The following is a 16963-nucleotide window of genomic DNA, read 5'->3' on the forward strand; positions in this document are numbered from 1 at the left end:
AGCTTATTTCACTTAGCATAATGAAATTATGAATTATCCTCATTCATATTGTGCCATATTACAGGATTTACATCTTTTTTTAAGACTTATGATATTCCATTGTATGTGTATGACACATTTTTAATCCATTTATCCATTGATTGTCATTTAGGTTATTTCCACATTTAGGATATTATGAATAGTGCTACAGTGAGCACGGGAGTGCTCGTATCTCTTCAACATTCTGTTTTCAATACTTTTTTGTTTGTTTGTTTTTGTTTTTATCTTGTTTTATTTTTTATTTTTTTTTAATTTGCATCCAAATTAGCATATAGTGCAACAATGATTTCAGGAGTAGATTCCTTAGCACCCCTTACCCATTTAGCCTATCCCCCCTCCCACACCCCCTCCAGGAACCCTCAGTTTGTTCTCCATATTTATGAGTCTCTTCTGTTTTCTCCCCATCCCTGTTTTTATATTACTTTTGTTTCCCTTCCCTTATGTTCATCTGTTTTGTCTCTTAAAGTCCTCATATGAGTGAAGTCATATGATTTTTGTCTTTCTCTGACTGACTAATTTCACTTAGCATAATACCCTCCAGTTCCATCCACGTAGTTGCAAATGGCAAGATTTCATTCTTTTTCATTGCCGAGTAATACTTCATTGTATATATATACCACACCTTCTTTATCCATTCATCCATCAATGGACATTTGGGCTCTTTCCATACTTTGGCTATTGTTGACAGTGCTGCTATACACATGGGGGTGCATGTGCCCCTTTGAAACAGCACCCCTGTATCCCTGGGATAAATGCCTAGTAGTTCAATTGCTGGGTCATAAGGTAGTTCTATTTTTAGTTTTTTGAGGAACCTCCATACTGTTTTCCAGAATGGCTGCACCAGCTTGCATTCCCGCCAACAATGCAAAAGAGATCCTCTTTCTCTGCCAACATCTGTTGTTGCCTGAGTTGTTCATGTTAGCCATTCTGACGGGTGTAAGGTGGTACCTCCTTGTGGTTTTGATTTGTATTTCCCTGATGATGAGTGATGTGGAGCATTTTTTCATGTGTCTGTCCGCCATCTGGATGTCTTCTTTGGAGAAGTGTCTGTTCATGTCTTTTGCCCATTTCTTCACTGGATTTTTTGTTTTTTGGGTGTTGAGTTTGGTAAGTTCTTTATAGATTTTTGGATACTAACCCTTTATCTGATAGATCATTTGCAAATATCTTCTCCCATTCTGTCGGTTGCCTTTTAGTTTTGCTGATTGTTTCCTTTGCTATGCAGAAGCTTTTTATTTTGATGAGGTCCCAGTAGTTCATTTTTGCTTTTGTGTCCCTTGCCTCCGGAGACGTATTGAGTAAGAAGTTGCTGCGGGCAAAATCAAAAAGATTTTTGCCTGCTTTCTCCTGAAGGATTTTGATGTCTTCCTGTCTTACATTTAGGTCTTTCATCCATTTTGAGTTTATTTTTGTGTATGGTGTAAGAAAGTGGTCCAGGTTCATTCTTCTGCATGTCGCTGTCCAGTTTTCCCAGCACCACTTGCTGAAGAGACTGTCTTGGATATTCTTTTCTGCTTTGTCAAAAATTAGTTGGCCATATGTTTGTGGGTCCATTTCTGGGTTCTCTATTCTATTCCATTGATCTGGGTGTCTGTTCTTATGCCAGTAACATACTGTCTTGATGATTACAGTTTTGTAGTATAGCTTGAAGTCTGGGATTATGATGCCTCCTGCTTTGGTTTTCTTTTTCAAGATTGCTTTGGCTATTTGGGGTCTTTTCTGGTTTCATACAAATTTTAGGATTATTTGTTCTAGCTCTGTGAAGAATGCTGGTATTATTTTGATAGGGATTGCATCGAATATGTAGATTGCTTTGGATAGTATTGACATTTTAACAATATTTGTTCTTCCTATCCAGGAGCATGGAATCTTTTTCAATTTTTTGGAGTCTTCTTCAATTTCTTTCATAAGCTTTCTGTAGTTTTCAGTGTATAGATTTTTTTTTATCTCCTTGGTTAGATTTATTCCTAGGTATTTTATGGGTTTTGGTGCAACTGTAAATGGGATCGATTCCTTGATTTCTCTTTCTCTCACTTCGTTATTGGTGTATAGGAATGCAACCGATTTCTGTGCGTTGATTTTATATCCTGCAGCTTTGCTGAATTCATGAATCAATTCTAGCAGTTTTTGGTGGAATCTTTTGGGTTTTCCATATAGAGTATCATGTCATCTGCAAAGAGTGAAAGTTTGACCTCCTCCTGGCTGATTTGGATGCCTTTTATTTCTTTGTGTTGTCTGATTGCAGAGGCTAAGACTTCCAATACTATGTTGAATAACAGTGGCAAGAGTGGACATCCCTATCTTGTTCCTGACCTTATCCTTCTGTCCCTACTTTCTTGAGGGTTTTTATCAAGAAAGGATGCTGTATTTTGTCCAATGCTTCCTCTGCATTTATTGAGAGGATCATGTGGTTCTTGTCCTTTCTTTTATTGATGTGATGAATCACATTAATTGTTTTGCAGATATTGAACCAGCCCTGCATCCCAGGTATAAATCCCACTTAGTCATGGTGAATAATTTTTTTAATGTATTGTTGGATCTGGTTGGCTAATATATTATTGAGGATTTTTGCTTCCATGTTCATCAGGGAAATTGGTCTATAGTTCTCCTTTTTAGTGTGGTCTCTGTCTGGTTTTGTAATCAAGGTAATGCTGGCTTCATAGAAAGAGTTTGGAAATTTTCCTTCCATTTCTATTTGTTGGAACAGCTTCAAGAGAATAGGTGCTAACTCTTCCTTAAATGTTTGGTAGATAGAATTCCCCTGGAAAGCCATCTGGCCCTGGACTCTTGTTTTTTGGGAGATTTTTGATTACTAATTCGATTTCCTTACTGGTTATGGGTCTGTTCAAATTTTCTATTTCTTCCTGTTTCAGTTTTGGTAGTATATATGTTTCTAGGAATTTGTCCATTTCTTCCAGATTGCCCATTTTATTGGCCTATAAATGCTCATAATATTCTCTTATTATTGTGCTTATTTCTGTTGTGTTGGTTGTGATCTGTCCACTTTCTTTCTTGATTTTATTTATTTGGGTCCTTTTTCTTTTTGATCAAACTGGCTAGTGGTTTGTCAATTTTGTTAATTCTTTCAAAGAACCAGCTTCTAGTTTCATTAATCTGTTCTACTGTTTTCTTGGTTTTGATAGCATTAATTTCTGCTCTAATCTTTATTATTTCCTGTCTTCTGCTGGTTTTGGGTCTTATTTGCTGTTCTTTTTTGAGCTCCTTAAGGCATAAGGTTAGGTTGTGTATCTGAGATCTTTCTTCCTTCTTTAGTAAGGCCTGGATTGCTATATACGTTCCTCTTATGACTGCCTTTGCTACATGCCAGAGGTTTTGGGTTGTAGTGTTATCATTTTCATTCGCTTCCATATACTTTTTAATTTCGTCTTTAACTTCTTGGTTAGCCCATTCATTCTTTAGTAGGATGTTCTTCAGCCTCCAAGTATTTGTTACCTTTCCAAATTTTTTTCTTGTGGTTGATTTCGAGTTTCATAGCATTGTGGTCTGAAAATATGCACGGTATGATCTCAATCTTTTTGTACTTACTTAGGGCTGATCTGTGTCCCAGTATATGGTCTATTCTGGAGAACATTCCATGGGCACTGGAGAAGAATGTATATTCTGTTGCTTTAGGATGGAATGTTCTGAATATATCTGTTAAGTCCACCTGGTCCAGTGTGTCATTCAAAACCATTGTTTCCTTTTTTGATTAGATGATCTGCCCACTGCTGTGAGTGGGGTGTTGAAGTCTCCAACCCTTTGCAAGAGGGTCTCACCGAGCAATGGCCGAATGCCAGCTGCACCCAGGAACGCTTGCGGAACCCTGCTGCTGCCAATGCCCTGAGGCTGCGGCCAGGTGCCAGCCCGCCCCAGAAAAAGTTCACGAGATAGTGTAGCAGCAGCGTTTCAGGGATTGTGGAAAATCACACCACACATCTGGCACCAGGCTTCACCCTTAATGACCTGGTTCCAGCACCAGCGAATGTGGTTTTCTGGGGTCTGCTGGGACCAGGTGGCTTCAACAGTCTCCACCAAATGTCCTTCCAGCAGTGGAACCGCTTTTCCCCGTGTGGCCTGGGAACCTCCCGGACCCCACTCAGTTCCTGGGGATTCGCCCTTCCCACCAGAGCACCGCTGGTATTGAGCTGTGGAGTTGCAGACTTTGCACTCCCCTTGTTTACAGTCTTAATGGAATTTAAACCTTCTCCTTTCTCCTTTCTCTCTTTTTAGTTTAGTCCCTGCGGCTATTTCCAATTTTCCACTTTCTCTCCAGCTGCTTTTGGGGAGGGGTGCTTTTCCCATATACTTCCCCGCCCCCCAATCCCCCGCCCCAGTCTCCATCCTCTCTCCGCTCACAAAAGCACCCTCCTTCCTGCACCTTCTTGCTCCCTAAGTTCACTTCTCTATGCCATTTACCTGCTGAATTCTGTGGTGCAGGTTGTGCAGATTGTTGTGTTAATCCTCCAGTCAGTTTTCTACGTGTGTAGGATGGTTTAGTGTTGTTCTGGCTGTGTCTCATGGATGCGAGACATACAAAAAACTTCCATGCTGTTCTGCCATCTTGGCTCCTCCCTGTTTTCAATTCTTTAAGATAAATACCTAGAAGTGTGATTGCTGGATTATATGATAATTCTATTTTATATTTTTTTGAGGAACCTTCATACTGTTTTCCATAGCAGCCATACAATTTTGCATATGTATCAACTGTGTGAACTGTGTGAAAGAGTTCCCTTTTTTCCATATCCTCATTAATACTTGTTGCCTGGTTGTTGATAATAACCATCCTAATGGGTGTGAGATAACATATCATTGTGGTTTTGATTTGTATTTCACTGATAATTAGTGACATTGAGCATTTTTTTGTATATATATTATCCATTTGCATATCTTTGGGTAAATACCTGTTCAAGCCTTTGCCCATTTTTTAATAGCATTATTAGTTTTTCCCTAGAGTATTAGGAGGTTTTGTTTAGTAATAAGTATTTTGGATATTAACCTTTTATCAGATATATGGTCTGCAAATATTTTCTCCCATTCTATAGATTGCCTTTTTACTTTGTTGATTGTTTCCTTTGCTGTGCAGAAGCTTTTTAGTTTGATGCAATGTTACTTGTCTATACATCTGACAAGAGATTAACATAAAAAGATAAGAGATAATTAGTGTTGGAGAGGATGTAGTAGAAATGGAGTGAATGCTTATGCTCTGTTGGTGTGAATTTAAATTGGTGCAACCACTATGGAAGAGTTTGGAGGCTCTCCATGTAATTAAAAATAGAGCTATTATATGATCCAGCAATTCCATTTCTAGGTGTATATCCAAAGGAAATGAAAAGAGATTATCCAAGAGATATTTAAATTTCCATGTTTGTTACAGCATTATTCACAATAGCCAAGATGTGGAAACAACCTAAGTGACTTTCAACACATGAATGGATAAAGAAGATGGGATACACACACACACACACACACACACACACACACACACACACACACAGTGGAATATTCTGCTATGAGAAAGAAGAAAATCCTGCATTTGTGCCAACATAGATGGACCTTGAGGGCCTTGTGCTAAGTGAGATATGTCAGGCAGAGAACAACAAATACTGTATGATACCATTTATATGTGGAAACAAAAACAGCCAAGCTAGTAGAGTTGAATGGTGGTTACCAGTATGTGGGGGTGGGAGATAGGGAGATATTTTTCAAAGAACACAAACTTGCAATTGGAAGATGAATGAATTTGGGAGATCTAATACACAGTAGAGTGATTACAATTAACAATATTGTTTTATATACTTGAAAGTTGCCAGGAGAGTAGATCTTAAATGTTCTTACTACAAAAATGAAATGGGAATTTGGTGACATAATGGAGGGAGATATTAGCTAACACTGAAGTGCTAATCCTGTTATAATATATAGGTGTGTCAAATCAACATGTTATATTATACACCTTAAACTTACATAATGTTGTGAGTTAGTTACATCTTAATAAATCTGGAAAAAATAGGGGGTTCCTCAGTAGAGATTGTAACCATAATAAAAAGGATAAAATTCTTAAGTCTAGTTAGGTTCTGATTATCCATTACCTGGTATATTGCTTGGAACTACATTCCACTTGTCTTATCTCTTCTGGGGAAGGAGGTGGGTAGTAAGGTATTTAGGCTGAGAGAACAAGAAATGACAAAGGCTTTGACAGTAAGATATTAGCCTCAAACTCCCAAGTTCTGGATAGTTGATTTATAGAATAAACTTGTAATAGTTTATGCATTCTTGAACTGTGAGTTTTGATGGTCACCTTCTGTTTTATGAGGCACTTGATAATGTGTTGAAAAGAGGTTTGCTGAGCTATTTGTATCCTTGCCTTTTTTTCCACACCACCAAGTAAGTACCTTTTAGGGTGGAGATAGCTTTGGTACTCTAGTATCCATTGATAGGATTTAAATTTATAGGCTTGTCTCTACAAAAAACAAACAAACTTGTATTTGAAGCTCTAAGTAGCTAAGGTATGACAAAGCACTGGAAAACTGTATTCAGGTAAATTGTTTAGTACTTGAAAGTATTACCATCTTCAGCTTTGTTTAACACAAACATCTCCTTGGCACTCTTGAATGAATTACTCATTGTTTCTGTGTTTACAAATTTTTTTGAAATTGTACATACAATGAACTCTTAACCTCTTTACTACTGAGTGTTAAATTGCATGGGACTTTTCTGTTCAAAGGCCCAAACTAAAGAATTCCTGGGCTCGGTCATAATAATGACTGTGAATACCATCCTCTAAAATATAAGCAATGGTAATACTGTACTTTGCAGTAGAGTTCTGCAATCTTTAATTGAATAAAGTATAACGAAAATAAAATGTCAAGTAGTTGGAATCATAGAGCACGTTGCCTTTTCACCCTAGCTTCTTTCACTTAGCAATATGCATTTAAGTTTCTCCATGTCTTTTCATGACTGGATAGCTCATTTTTTTTTTTTTTTTTTTTTTTAAATTTTTTTTTTCAACTTTTTTTTTTTATTTATTTTTGGGACAGAGAGAGACAGAGCATGAACGGGGGAGGGGCAGAGAGAGAGGGAGACACAGAATCGGAAACAGGCTCCAGGCTCCGGGCCATCAGGCCAGAGCCTGACGCGGGGCTCGAACTCACGGACCGCGAGATCGTGACCTGGCTGAAGTCGGACGCTTAACCGACTGCGCCACCCAGGCGCCCCAAGGATAGCTCATTTTTTAATACTGCTGAATGATATTCCATTGTACAGATTTACACAGTTTGTTTATCCATTCACCTTTTGAAGGACATTGTGGTTGCTTCCAGTCTTGGGTGATTCTAGAAACATTTGTGTGAATTTTGTATGCATATAAGAATGTAACACAATTGGGTACGTACTCAGGAGTGTGATTGGTGGATTGTATTGTAAGACTATGTTTAGTTTTGTAAGAAATTGCCAGTTTTATCAGGTTTTTGGATTTCAGCCATTCTTATAGGTGCGTAGCAGTATGTCCTTATTGCTTTAATTTACAGTTACCATTTTTATATGTGCTTATTTGCTATCTGTATATATTATTTGATAAGGTAATTGTTTGGATCTTTTGCCCATTTTTAAACTGGGGCATTGTTCTCATTGCCCCAATTGTTCTCTGGGGCGCCTGGGTGGCTCAGTCAGTTGAGTGTCCCGACTTCAAGTCAGATCATGATCTCACGGTCCCTTGAGTTCGAGCCCCATATTGGGCTCTGTGCTGACAGCTCAGAGCCTGGAGTCTGCTTGGGATTCTGTGTCTCTCTCAAAAATAGATAAACATTAAAAAAAAATTAAAAAAAATAAATTGGGTTTTCTTATTTCTGAATTTTAAGAGTTCTAAATATATTTTGCATACCAGACCTTTATCAACATGGGTTTTGCAAAGATTTTGTCACAGTCTCTTCCTTGTTTTTTAATTTTCTTAATAGTGTCTTTGCAGAACTGAGGTTTTTAATTTTAAGAATGTTCAATTTATGAATTTTTTTCATGGGTCATGCTTTTGGTTTTATATCTAAAAACTCATTCTCAAATAAAGTCACCTAGATTTTCTCCTTATGTTATCTTTTGGATGTTTTATAGTCTGCGTTTTAAATTTAGGCCTAAGATCCATTTTTTTTTTAATGTTTATTTATTGTGAGACAGAGAGAGACAGAGTGTGAGCAGGGGAGGGGCAGAGAGAGGGAAACGCAGAATCTGAAGCAGGATCCAGGCTCTGAGCTGTCAGCACAGAGCCCAATGCAGGGCTCAAATTCAAAAACCGCGAGATCATGACCTGAGCCGAAGTCGGACCCTTAACCGACTGAGCCACCCAGGCACCCCCCCTAAGATCCATTTTGAGTTAATTTTTTTGGAGAGATGTAAGGTCTAGGTCTAGGTTCATTTTTTTGTGTGTGCATGGACTTCCAAGTCTTCCAGCTCCATTGGTTGACAAGACTATCATTTCCCTACTGAATTATCTTTGCTTCTTTGTCAAGCTTCAGTTGCCTATAATTGCATAGATCTGTCTCTGGGCTTTCTATTTTATTGCATTGATTAATTTGTTATTTTTCCAATATCATGCTGTCTTGATTACTGCAACTTTATAGTAAGTCTTAAAGTCAGTGTCCAGATTTTTAAAGAATTTTTCTCTTTGCCTTCGGTTTTGAGCAGTTTTGACCATGATATGCCAAGTGTGGTCAAGTTTTTGTTTGTTTTAATGTATCCCTTGTTGGGGATTTGTAATACTTTATAAATCGATGCTTGATTTTTTCTGTAAATGTTTGGAATTTCTCCGATATAATCTCTTTAAATATAGTTTTTATTTCATTCCTATATCCTTTTCTGAGACATAAAGTAGAATATATTAGACCTTTACACTGTATGTTCTGTATCTATTATATTCTTTCATATATTTTTCATCCCTTTGTCATTCTTTTTTCTAAATGTTTTCTTCTGACCTACCTTCGAATTTATCACTTCTTTGGTTGTATTTAACCTGCTTTTAAATCCATCTTTCTTGGGGCACCTGCGTGGCTCAGTTGGTTGAGCGGCTGACTTCGGCTCAGGTCATGATCTTGCGGTCCGTGAGTTTGAGCCCCGCGTCGGGCTCTGTGCTGACAGCTCAGAGCCTGGAGCGTGTTTCAGATTCTGTGTCGCCCTCTCTCTGACCCTCCCCTGTTCATGCTCTGTCTCTCCCTGTCTCAAAAATAAATAAAAATGTTAAAAAAATAAATAAATCCATCTTTCTTAATATCGATTATTCTAATATTTATATTACATATAAATTTGTGTAATACTTATGTAATAAATTTATTTACATATTTACATATTATTTATGTAATCAATTTATATATTTCAACTTCTATTATGGCTTTCAGAACTCTCTTGGAAATTTGAAAAATTTTTAAAGTTTATTTATTTTGAGAGAGAGAGAGAGAGAGAGAGAGAGAGAGCGCACGAGTGGGAGAGGAGCCGAGAGAGAGAATCCCAAGCAGCCTCCGTGCTGTCAGCACAGAGCCGATGTGGGGCTCTAACCCACAAACCGTGAGATCCTGACCTGAGCTATTAAGTCAGATGCTTAACCAAGTGAGCCACCCATGCACCCTAGGAAGTCTCAATTTTATCTGTTATTTCCTTCCACATATCAAAAAGAAAGTTTATTTCTGATGATGCCAGACATGTTTTTGAGTAGTTTACAAGCTGACTGGTTTTTACATTTTTAAAGTGTTATTAAAGAAAAAAAAAATAGATGAAGAATATACAACAGAGACTGTACATGGCCCACAAAGCATAACACATTTACTAGCTGCTTTTTACGTAAAAAGTTTACTGACCCATAAAGTAGATTCTTTATATATCTGTTTCTATTATCATGGTGATAATAGATATCTCCTATATCTGGTTGGTTTTGATGTGGTATTGGATATTGTACATGAACAATCACAGAGTTACTTTGGGACTAGGTTGATATTAACTTCTTCCAGAGAAGATTGAAATTTGTTCCACTAGGCAGATAAAGGCACTACCAATCTTCAGTCACCCTCATACAATGAGAGAATGAGCTGATTCAAAGGTGGACTTCCATCTTTCTGAGGGCTGCTTGACTTCTGCTTCTCTCTTATATCCCAAAGCAAAGCTTGGGGACTTAGTGAGGATCTCGTTCTTTGTGTCCCCTGAGTACTGAGTCCATTGAGATCTTTCAACTACCTCTATTAGAATCTGCTTCTGTTGGAATTGACAGCTACGTCTGGGATAAAAGCAACCCAAAATGTCACCCTCATCACTAGGTTTCCATCTCTTCTCTGGTTTTAACTTCCTAATTCTTTTTTGCTTTGTTAATGATGTGTGGCTTTCATACAGGTTTTGAAATATTTTTTCTAGCTATTCTAGTTCTTAATAATGTTGGTTCAAATTATTTTGATTATCATTATTGGAAATAAACTCTACTCTTATATTTACTTATAGGTAGTGAAGTGTTTGTTTTCTGCTTGTTTTCACTTGTGCTTTTTTGCTATTTTTATTTCAGATAGCTTCATTATTTCCCATGTATGTTGTGGGGTACATTGAGCCAAACAAATTTCAGAAGATCATTTATATGAACATGGTAATATTTTTAACTTTTATAAGTCAAATATTAAAATAAGATTTCAGGATTGATAAAACAGAACTGACTCTATTTTATGGGGGTACATCCTCCAAGTAGTATTTAATGTATATGATGTTGATATTATCCAGAAGGAAAAATTATACTATTATATATCTACATCTATAACATCAGATAGATTACACTCTATCAACTAGACTATAGATGTTTTATGTTCTGTGAAACTTTAAACATTTTTAATGTTTTATTTATTATTATTATCATTACTTTTGAAACTGCCTTTTCTCCCTGAGATCTGAGATTTTTAGCACTTTGCATTAATATGACCCTGTAAATTTTATGTTTTTGCATTTTTAAAATCTTACTTTCTAAATACATTTATATATACTTCAGCTAAGAAAATAAAATATGGCCTTGTTAGTTATGGAAATCTTCAAGTAGTCCAACAAAAATAAGATTAGAAAATTAATACTTTCTTACTATATTCTTTCTATATTCTTACTATAGTCTTTCTTACTATATTATTCCATCATTGAATCAATAGAAACAATAGTGTTTTTTCTGTTTTCTTTATAGCAAGTAGCAAATAGAGTAATAAAATGAAATTCTCCCGTATATAATTTATGGTGTTGAAAATACTTAAAACCTATCAGTGTGTTGAAATTCTATTATCATTTGAACAAGATCTACTTATCTATTTATCAATCTTATTTATGCATATAACATTTGTATTAGAAATGACTATGCCTGTAGACAAAGTATGCATCATGCTGTTTATCTAATCACAATAAAACAGATGTTTCTTTTCCTCAATTTTCAGATTTCAGTTCTCCTTTGTTTTGTGTTGATGTTTGGAAATCCAATGTATTTATCTTCTTATTATTCATCATCTTTGTTAATGACATGGGTAAGTGTTTGCTAAGCTCCTGAAGATTTGTTTTTACCTGTCAAATAGTAGGTTTACCCATGTGATATAAGCTTAGGAGAATAAATAGTGCCCTTCCCGAATTATTGCTCACATGAAAAACTGTTTTCCAAATGCTTTCTATCTTATCCTTGAAAAATGAATACAATCCAAAATTTACCTCTTTAAGGCAATGCCCAAGTAAATATTTTAAAAACAATCATAAGCTAATAAGACTTACTTTAAAAATATGCCATCTATGATAAAAATTAGTTATTTCTTTCTATGTCAGTTTAGTACACGAATTATTGCAGTGACACTGCCGTTGCCCAAAGCATTTTTGAACTCCTCTGAAATGCCTTCACAGACACAGATGGTGGCACATTCTTTTGAATATCCTCAATGGTGGCAAATCTTCATCTTTCAAGGGTGGATTTAATTTTGGGAAATGACCAAAGTCTTGTGAACAAGGTGGGTGATTAGATCTTGGGTAATATAGATCTTGATCGAAATATGGTGTGACAATAAAGTAATTAGACTGATTTTCTTGCATCATAAATTATCTCTGGAAAAAAATTTATCTCTGAAGGCAGTTTAGAAAGAGGAGCTTCAGACTGTTTTAAGCAATGGCAACATGATGAGAATAATGCATGTGACTTACTTTCATGGGATAACACTCATCTGGATTATGTATTTGGAAGGGTGGTTCAGTAAATTCGTTTTATTACTTTAGAGTCACACTTCTAATATTCATGAGCCAGAGCATGGAGTGTTTTCCTCCACTGGAATGTTATTGGGGTATTCTCTTTTTGTAATGATTAGAAATGATATGAACCACAATAATACCAAAATGTGGCACTTTTCCACATATGGTGCATAGATGGACTCTTGGGATTTCCCCTATATTTTAATATTTTGGTCCCCAGCCTCTTTTTCCCCCCAAATAAGTAATCCCTACTTTTTCTCTCTCCCCAAAAACCTTTCAGCATTTTGTCAAATTTTGTCAGTATTACAACATAAAGTACTTGTAATCATCTACCCCTTTTTATGAAAGCATTTTGTTTTGAAATATAGCACACGTGTAGAAAACTACATAAAACAAATGTTTTATGTACTTAGTACTGACTAGTAGTGATAAATACTGACTAATGAACTGTTATTTGACAAAGTAACTTAAGCTGCCATCAAGTCAAAATTAGAACTTGACTAACCATTCTAGAAGCCCTCTGTGTGTCCTGCCCAATTATAACTCCCTTGCACTGCTCTAAAGCAGGAATAGCTGTCTTGATTATGGTAATTACTCCTAGCTTTCATTTATAGTTTCATCAATTAATTTTCTATTTTTACCTACAGCTTTTCTATATATCTTCCTGGTTTTGTTTCCAAGAAATTTATTTGTTAAGAATTCAGGTCATTGAACACAGCACAGGAAGGTGCTGTGTTCTAGGTTTTGCTCTTTGAATACTCATTGGGTGACTTTACGTCTTCCTTTGCCTTCTTTATTTATAATACAGTTTATCTTCGAACAGTGCAAGGGCTAGGGATGTTAAATCCCCACGCAATTAAAAATCCACATATAATTTTGATTCCCCAAAAACTTAACTACTGGTAACTAATGTTGACTGGAAGCCTTGCTGATAACATAAGTAGTCAATTAACATGTATTTTGTATGTTATATGTCTTATGTACTGTATTCTTAAAGTAAGCTCTAGAGGAAAGAAAGTGTTATTAAGGAAATCATAGGAAGAGAGAATACATTTACAGTACTGTACTCTACTTACCAAAAAAATTTAAGTTGACACATGCAGTTCAAACCTGTGTTGTTTCAGGGTCAACTGTATATTAGTAATTAGATCTAAAACTTAGACAGGTTCAGATTTGATTCCTTTGGCAAGTCCATAGTATTGTTTTTTAGCAGGAGGCACATAATATCTGGTGCCTCTCTTTTTATGGTGGCAGCCATCAATGCTTAGTACCAGATCCACTGATTAAATAGTGGATTTAGTGGATTGCAAAATGGTGATATATCAATCCCTCACTTACAGTTCATATAGGAAAATAAAGTACATGTCCAAATGAGGGAAGTTGGGAGGAGGTAGAAAAATATTTGAAGAAATAATGGCCAAAACTTTTCCAATTTGATGAAAATTACCAACTGAGATACGAAAAATCTTGTTGAATCTCAGTACAAGAAACTGAGAGAAAGCTAAATAAGGCACATGATAATCAAATTGCTCAAAATTAGTGATAAAGAGAAAATCTTAAGAACAGCCAGAGAAATAAGACCTATTAAATGTAGAAGAACAGAGGGTAAGGATGTCAAAAGATTTTTCATAAGAAAAATAATGCAAGCAGTAAGATAGTCAAGCAACATCTTTATAAAATACTTAAAGAAAAAAAAAAATTGGGAATTTGTAATTATATACCCAGACAATATATCCTTCAAAATGAACACAAAGACTTTATGACCAGCACATTTTCACTAAAATAAATGTTGAAGGGGGTCCTTCAGATGGAAGAAATAATATATTAGATGTCCGTCTGGCTCTACACAAATGAAGGGCACACGCAATAGTAGCTAAAGGTAAATATGTAAAGTTTTCCTGACATTTTTAAAAATATTTATTTATTTTGAGAGAAAGAGAGAATGTGTACGTGTAGGGGAGGGGCAGAGAAGGAGAGAGAGAATCCCAGGCAGGCTCTGTGCTCTCAGCATAGAGCCCTTGTGGGGCTCGATCTCATGAGTCCATAAGATCATGACCTAATGTGAGATCGTGACCTGAGCTGAAATCAAGAGTTGGACGCTTAACCGACTGAGCCACCCAGGTGCCCCCCTGCCATTTTTAACCACATTGTTGGACTTTGGGGGCATCATGCTCTGTGAAATAAGATAAATACTGTCTTTCAATTTGTGTCTTTAGTTTCTTTTAGCAATGTTTTGTAGTTTTCAATGTATTAAGTCTTTTACCTGTTTGAGTTTATTCTTAATACTTTTTTTTCAGAGGCTATTACAATTACAAATGGGATTATTTTCTTAATTTCCTTTTCAGAGTTTTCATTTTTAGTGTGTAGAAATACAAAACATATTTTTTCATGTTGATTGTGTGTTGTGCTTCTTTGCAGAATTTATTCCAAGTGTGTGTGTGTGTGTGTGTGTGTGTGTGTGTGTTTTCTATGTAGAAAATCACATCATCTGCAAACAGAGATAATTTTACATCTTCCTTTCCAATTTTTTATGCCTTTTATTTCCTTTTCTTGCTTAATTGCCATAGCTAGGACTTCCAGTACTATGTTGAATAGAAATGGTGAAAGTTGGCAACCTTGCCTTCTTCCTGATGTTAAAGTAAAAGCTTACAGTTTTTCACCATTCAGTATGATGATGTTAGCTGTGGGATTTTCAAATATGGCCTTTATTGTGTTGAGGTAATTTCCCTCTATTCCTAGTTTGTTGAGAGTTTTTATCATGATAGGACACTAATTTTTTTCAAATGCTTTCCCTACATCTATTGAGATGATCTTGTGATTTTTAATCCCTCATTCTGTTAATGTAGCATGTTACATTAACTGATTTGCATATGTTGAACCATCCTAGCATTGCAAGATCTCATTTAATCATGGTGAATGGTCCTCTTAATGTGTGCTGTTAAATGTGGTTTGCTTGTATTTTGTTAAGAATTTTTCCATTTATGTTCATCAGGGATATTGGTCTGTAAGTTTTCTCAGTGTCCTTGTCTGGCTTTGGTATCAGGGTCATGCTGGCCTTAAGAAATATGTTTGGAAGTATCCCTCTGCAGTTTTTGAAACAGTTTGAGAAGAATTGACATTAATTTTTCTTTAAATGTTTGGTAGGATTCATCAATAAAGTCATCTGGTCTTTGATTTTTTTCTTTGTTGTGAGGTTTTTGATTATTTGTTCAATATTCTTACTAATTATAGGTATGCTTAGAGTTTCTGTTTCTGTATGATTGTGTCTTGGTAGATTGTTTGCTTCTAGGAATGTGTGTCTTCTATGTAATCAATTTGTTACTATCTAACTGTTCCCAGTAGTCTCTTATAATCTATTTTGCTTGAGTTTAGTTATTTCAGATGGGAGAGTATGTGTGATTCCTGTTATATCAACTTGACCAGAAGCAGTAGTTCCATCCTGATTGATTTTAATTACTTACTTTATTTTGGGGGTGAAATATTATCATGTTTCTAAGAATAAGAAATATATAAAAAGTTGTACTCAGAAAATGTCACTCCCTCTCATTCCCTCTACCTTTTCTCTCCAGTTTTCTTTTCACCTTGGTCCTGCCTTTCCTGTAAGATATCTCATTGGTTTTCTGGTTTTCCCATTTAGTTGTTTTTTCTTTTTTACACTAGCAAATTATATATATATATATATATATATATATATATATATATATATATTTATCATATCTCCTCTTACTTACATGAAAGGTAGAATACTTAGATAGTCTTCTGCACTTTGGTTTATCAGCCTATTGTATATATCATGCAACAACCTATCCTGGATACAATCCCATATAATGTCATAGAGATCTTCTTCATTCTTTATATAGTTTCATAGTACTACACTGGGTATGTTCCGTAGATAATTCAAACACTGTCCTATGTCTGGGCATCTAGGTTGTTTCCTATATTTTGAGCTTACAAACAGGTTGCAGTGTGTAATTTGGTGCATTTATATTTTCTGTTGTTGGAAGCTCAGGAATCCTGGCTCACCTTGAGCTAACTAGATGCTGCAAAATTCTACTCCAAATCTAAGTAACACACAGGCCTAAGATTTCGGTTTCTTATAGGAAGCTTTTTCTTCCCACCCCAAACTCAAATACCTTGTGAGCTTGTAGCAATGGCAGGAGGAGTATTCCTAGTCCTTGAGTATCTTTGTCAGTTTGGGTTGCTATAGTAAAAATACTATAGACAGAAATTTATTTTTCACAGTTCTAGAGGCTAGGAAGTCCAAGATCAAGATACCAGCCAATTTGTTTCTTGGTGAGGGCTCTCTTCTTGATTTACAGACAGATGCCTTCACTATATTCTCACATGGTCAAGAGACAGACATCTCTCCCATGTCTCTTCTTATAAAAGCACTAGTCCCGGGGCACCTGGGTGGCTCAGTTGGTTGAGTGTCTGACTTTGGCTCAGGTCATGATCTCACAGTTTGTGGGTTTAAGCCCCACATCGGGCTCTTTGCTGACCGTTTGCTCGGAGCCTGGAGCCTGCTTCGGATTCTGTGCCTCCCTCTCTCTCTGCCCCTCCCCTGCTCACACTTTGTCTCACTCTGTTTATCAAAAATAAATAAGTGTAGGGGCGCCTGGGTGGCTCAGTCGGTTAAGCGTCCGACTTCGGCTCAGGTCATGATCTCGCGGTCCGTGAGTTCGAGCCCCGCATCAGGCTCTGTGCTGACCGC

The 16963-nt window shown here is 36.3% G+C and overlaps 1 protein-coding gene across 1 annotated transcript in view; it reads left to right on the plus strand.

Annotated features, from left to right (window-relative positions):
- The window catches only part of DPY19L2 (dpy-19 like 2), a 96293-nt gene that overhangs the window by 34302 nt on the left and 45028 nt on the right, over positions 1-16963 (plus strand). Inside the window, exons 10-11 of the mRNA XM_058724611.1 lie at positions 10565-10642; positions 11463-11549. Of these exons, the coding sequence (XP_058580594.1) occupies positions 10565-10642; positions 11463-11549 (165 nt within the window). The remainder of the gene's footprint in view (positions 1-10564; positions 10643-11462; positions 11550-16963) is intronic.

This window comes from Neofelis nebulosa, chromosome 4 (genome assembly GCF_028018385.1).
Source record: "Neofelis nebulosa isolate mNeoNeb1 chromosome 4, mNeoNeb1.pri, whole genome shotgun sequence".
In the NCBI taxonomy this organism is placed as follows: Eukaryota; Metazoa; Chordata; class Mammalia; order Carnivora; family Felidae; genus Neofelis; species Neofelis nebulosa.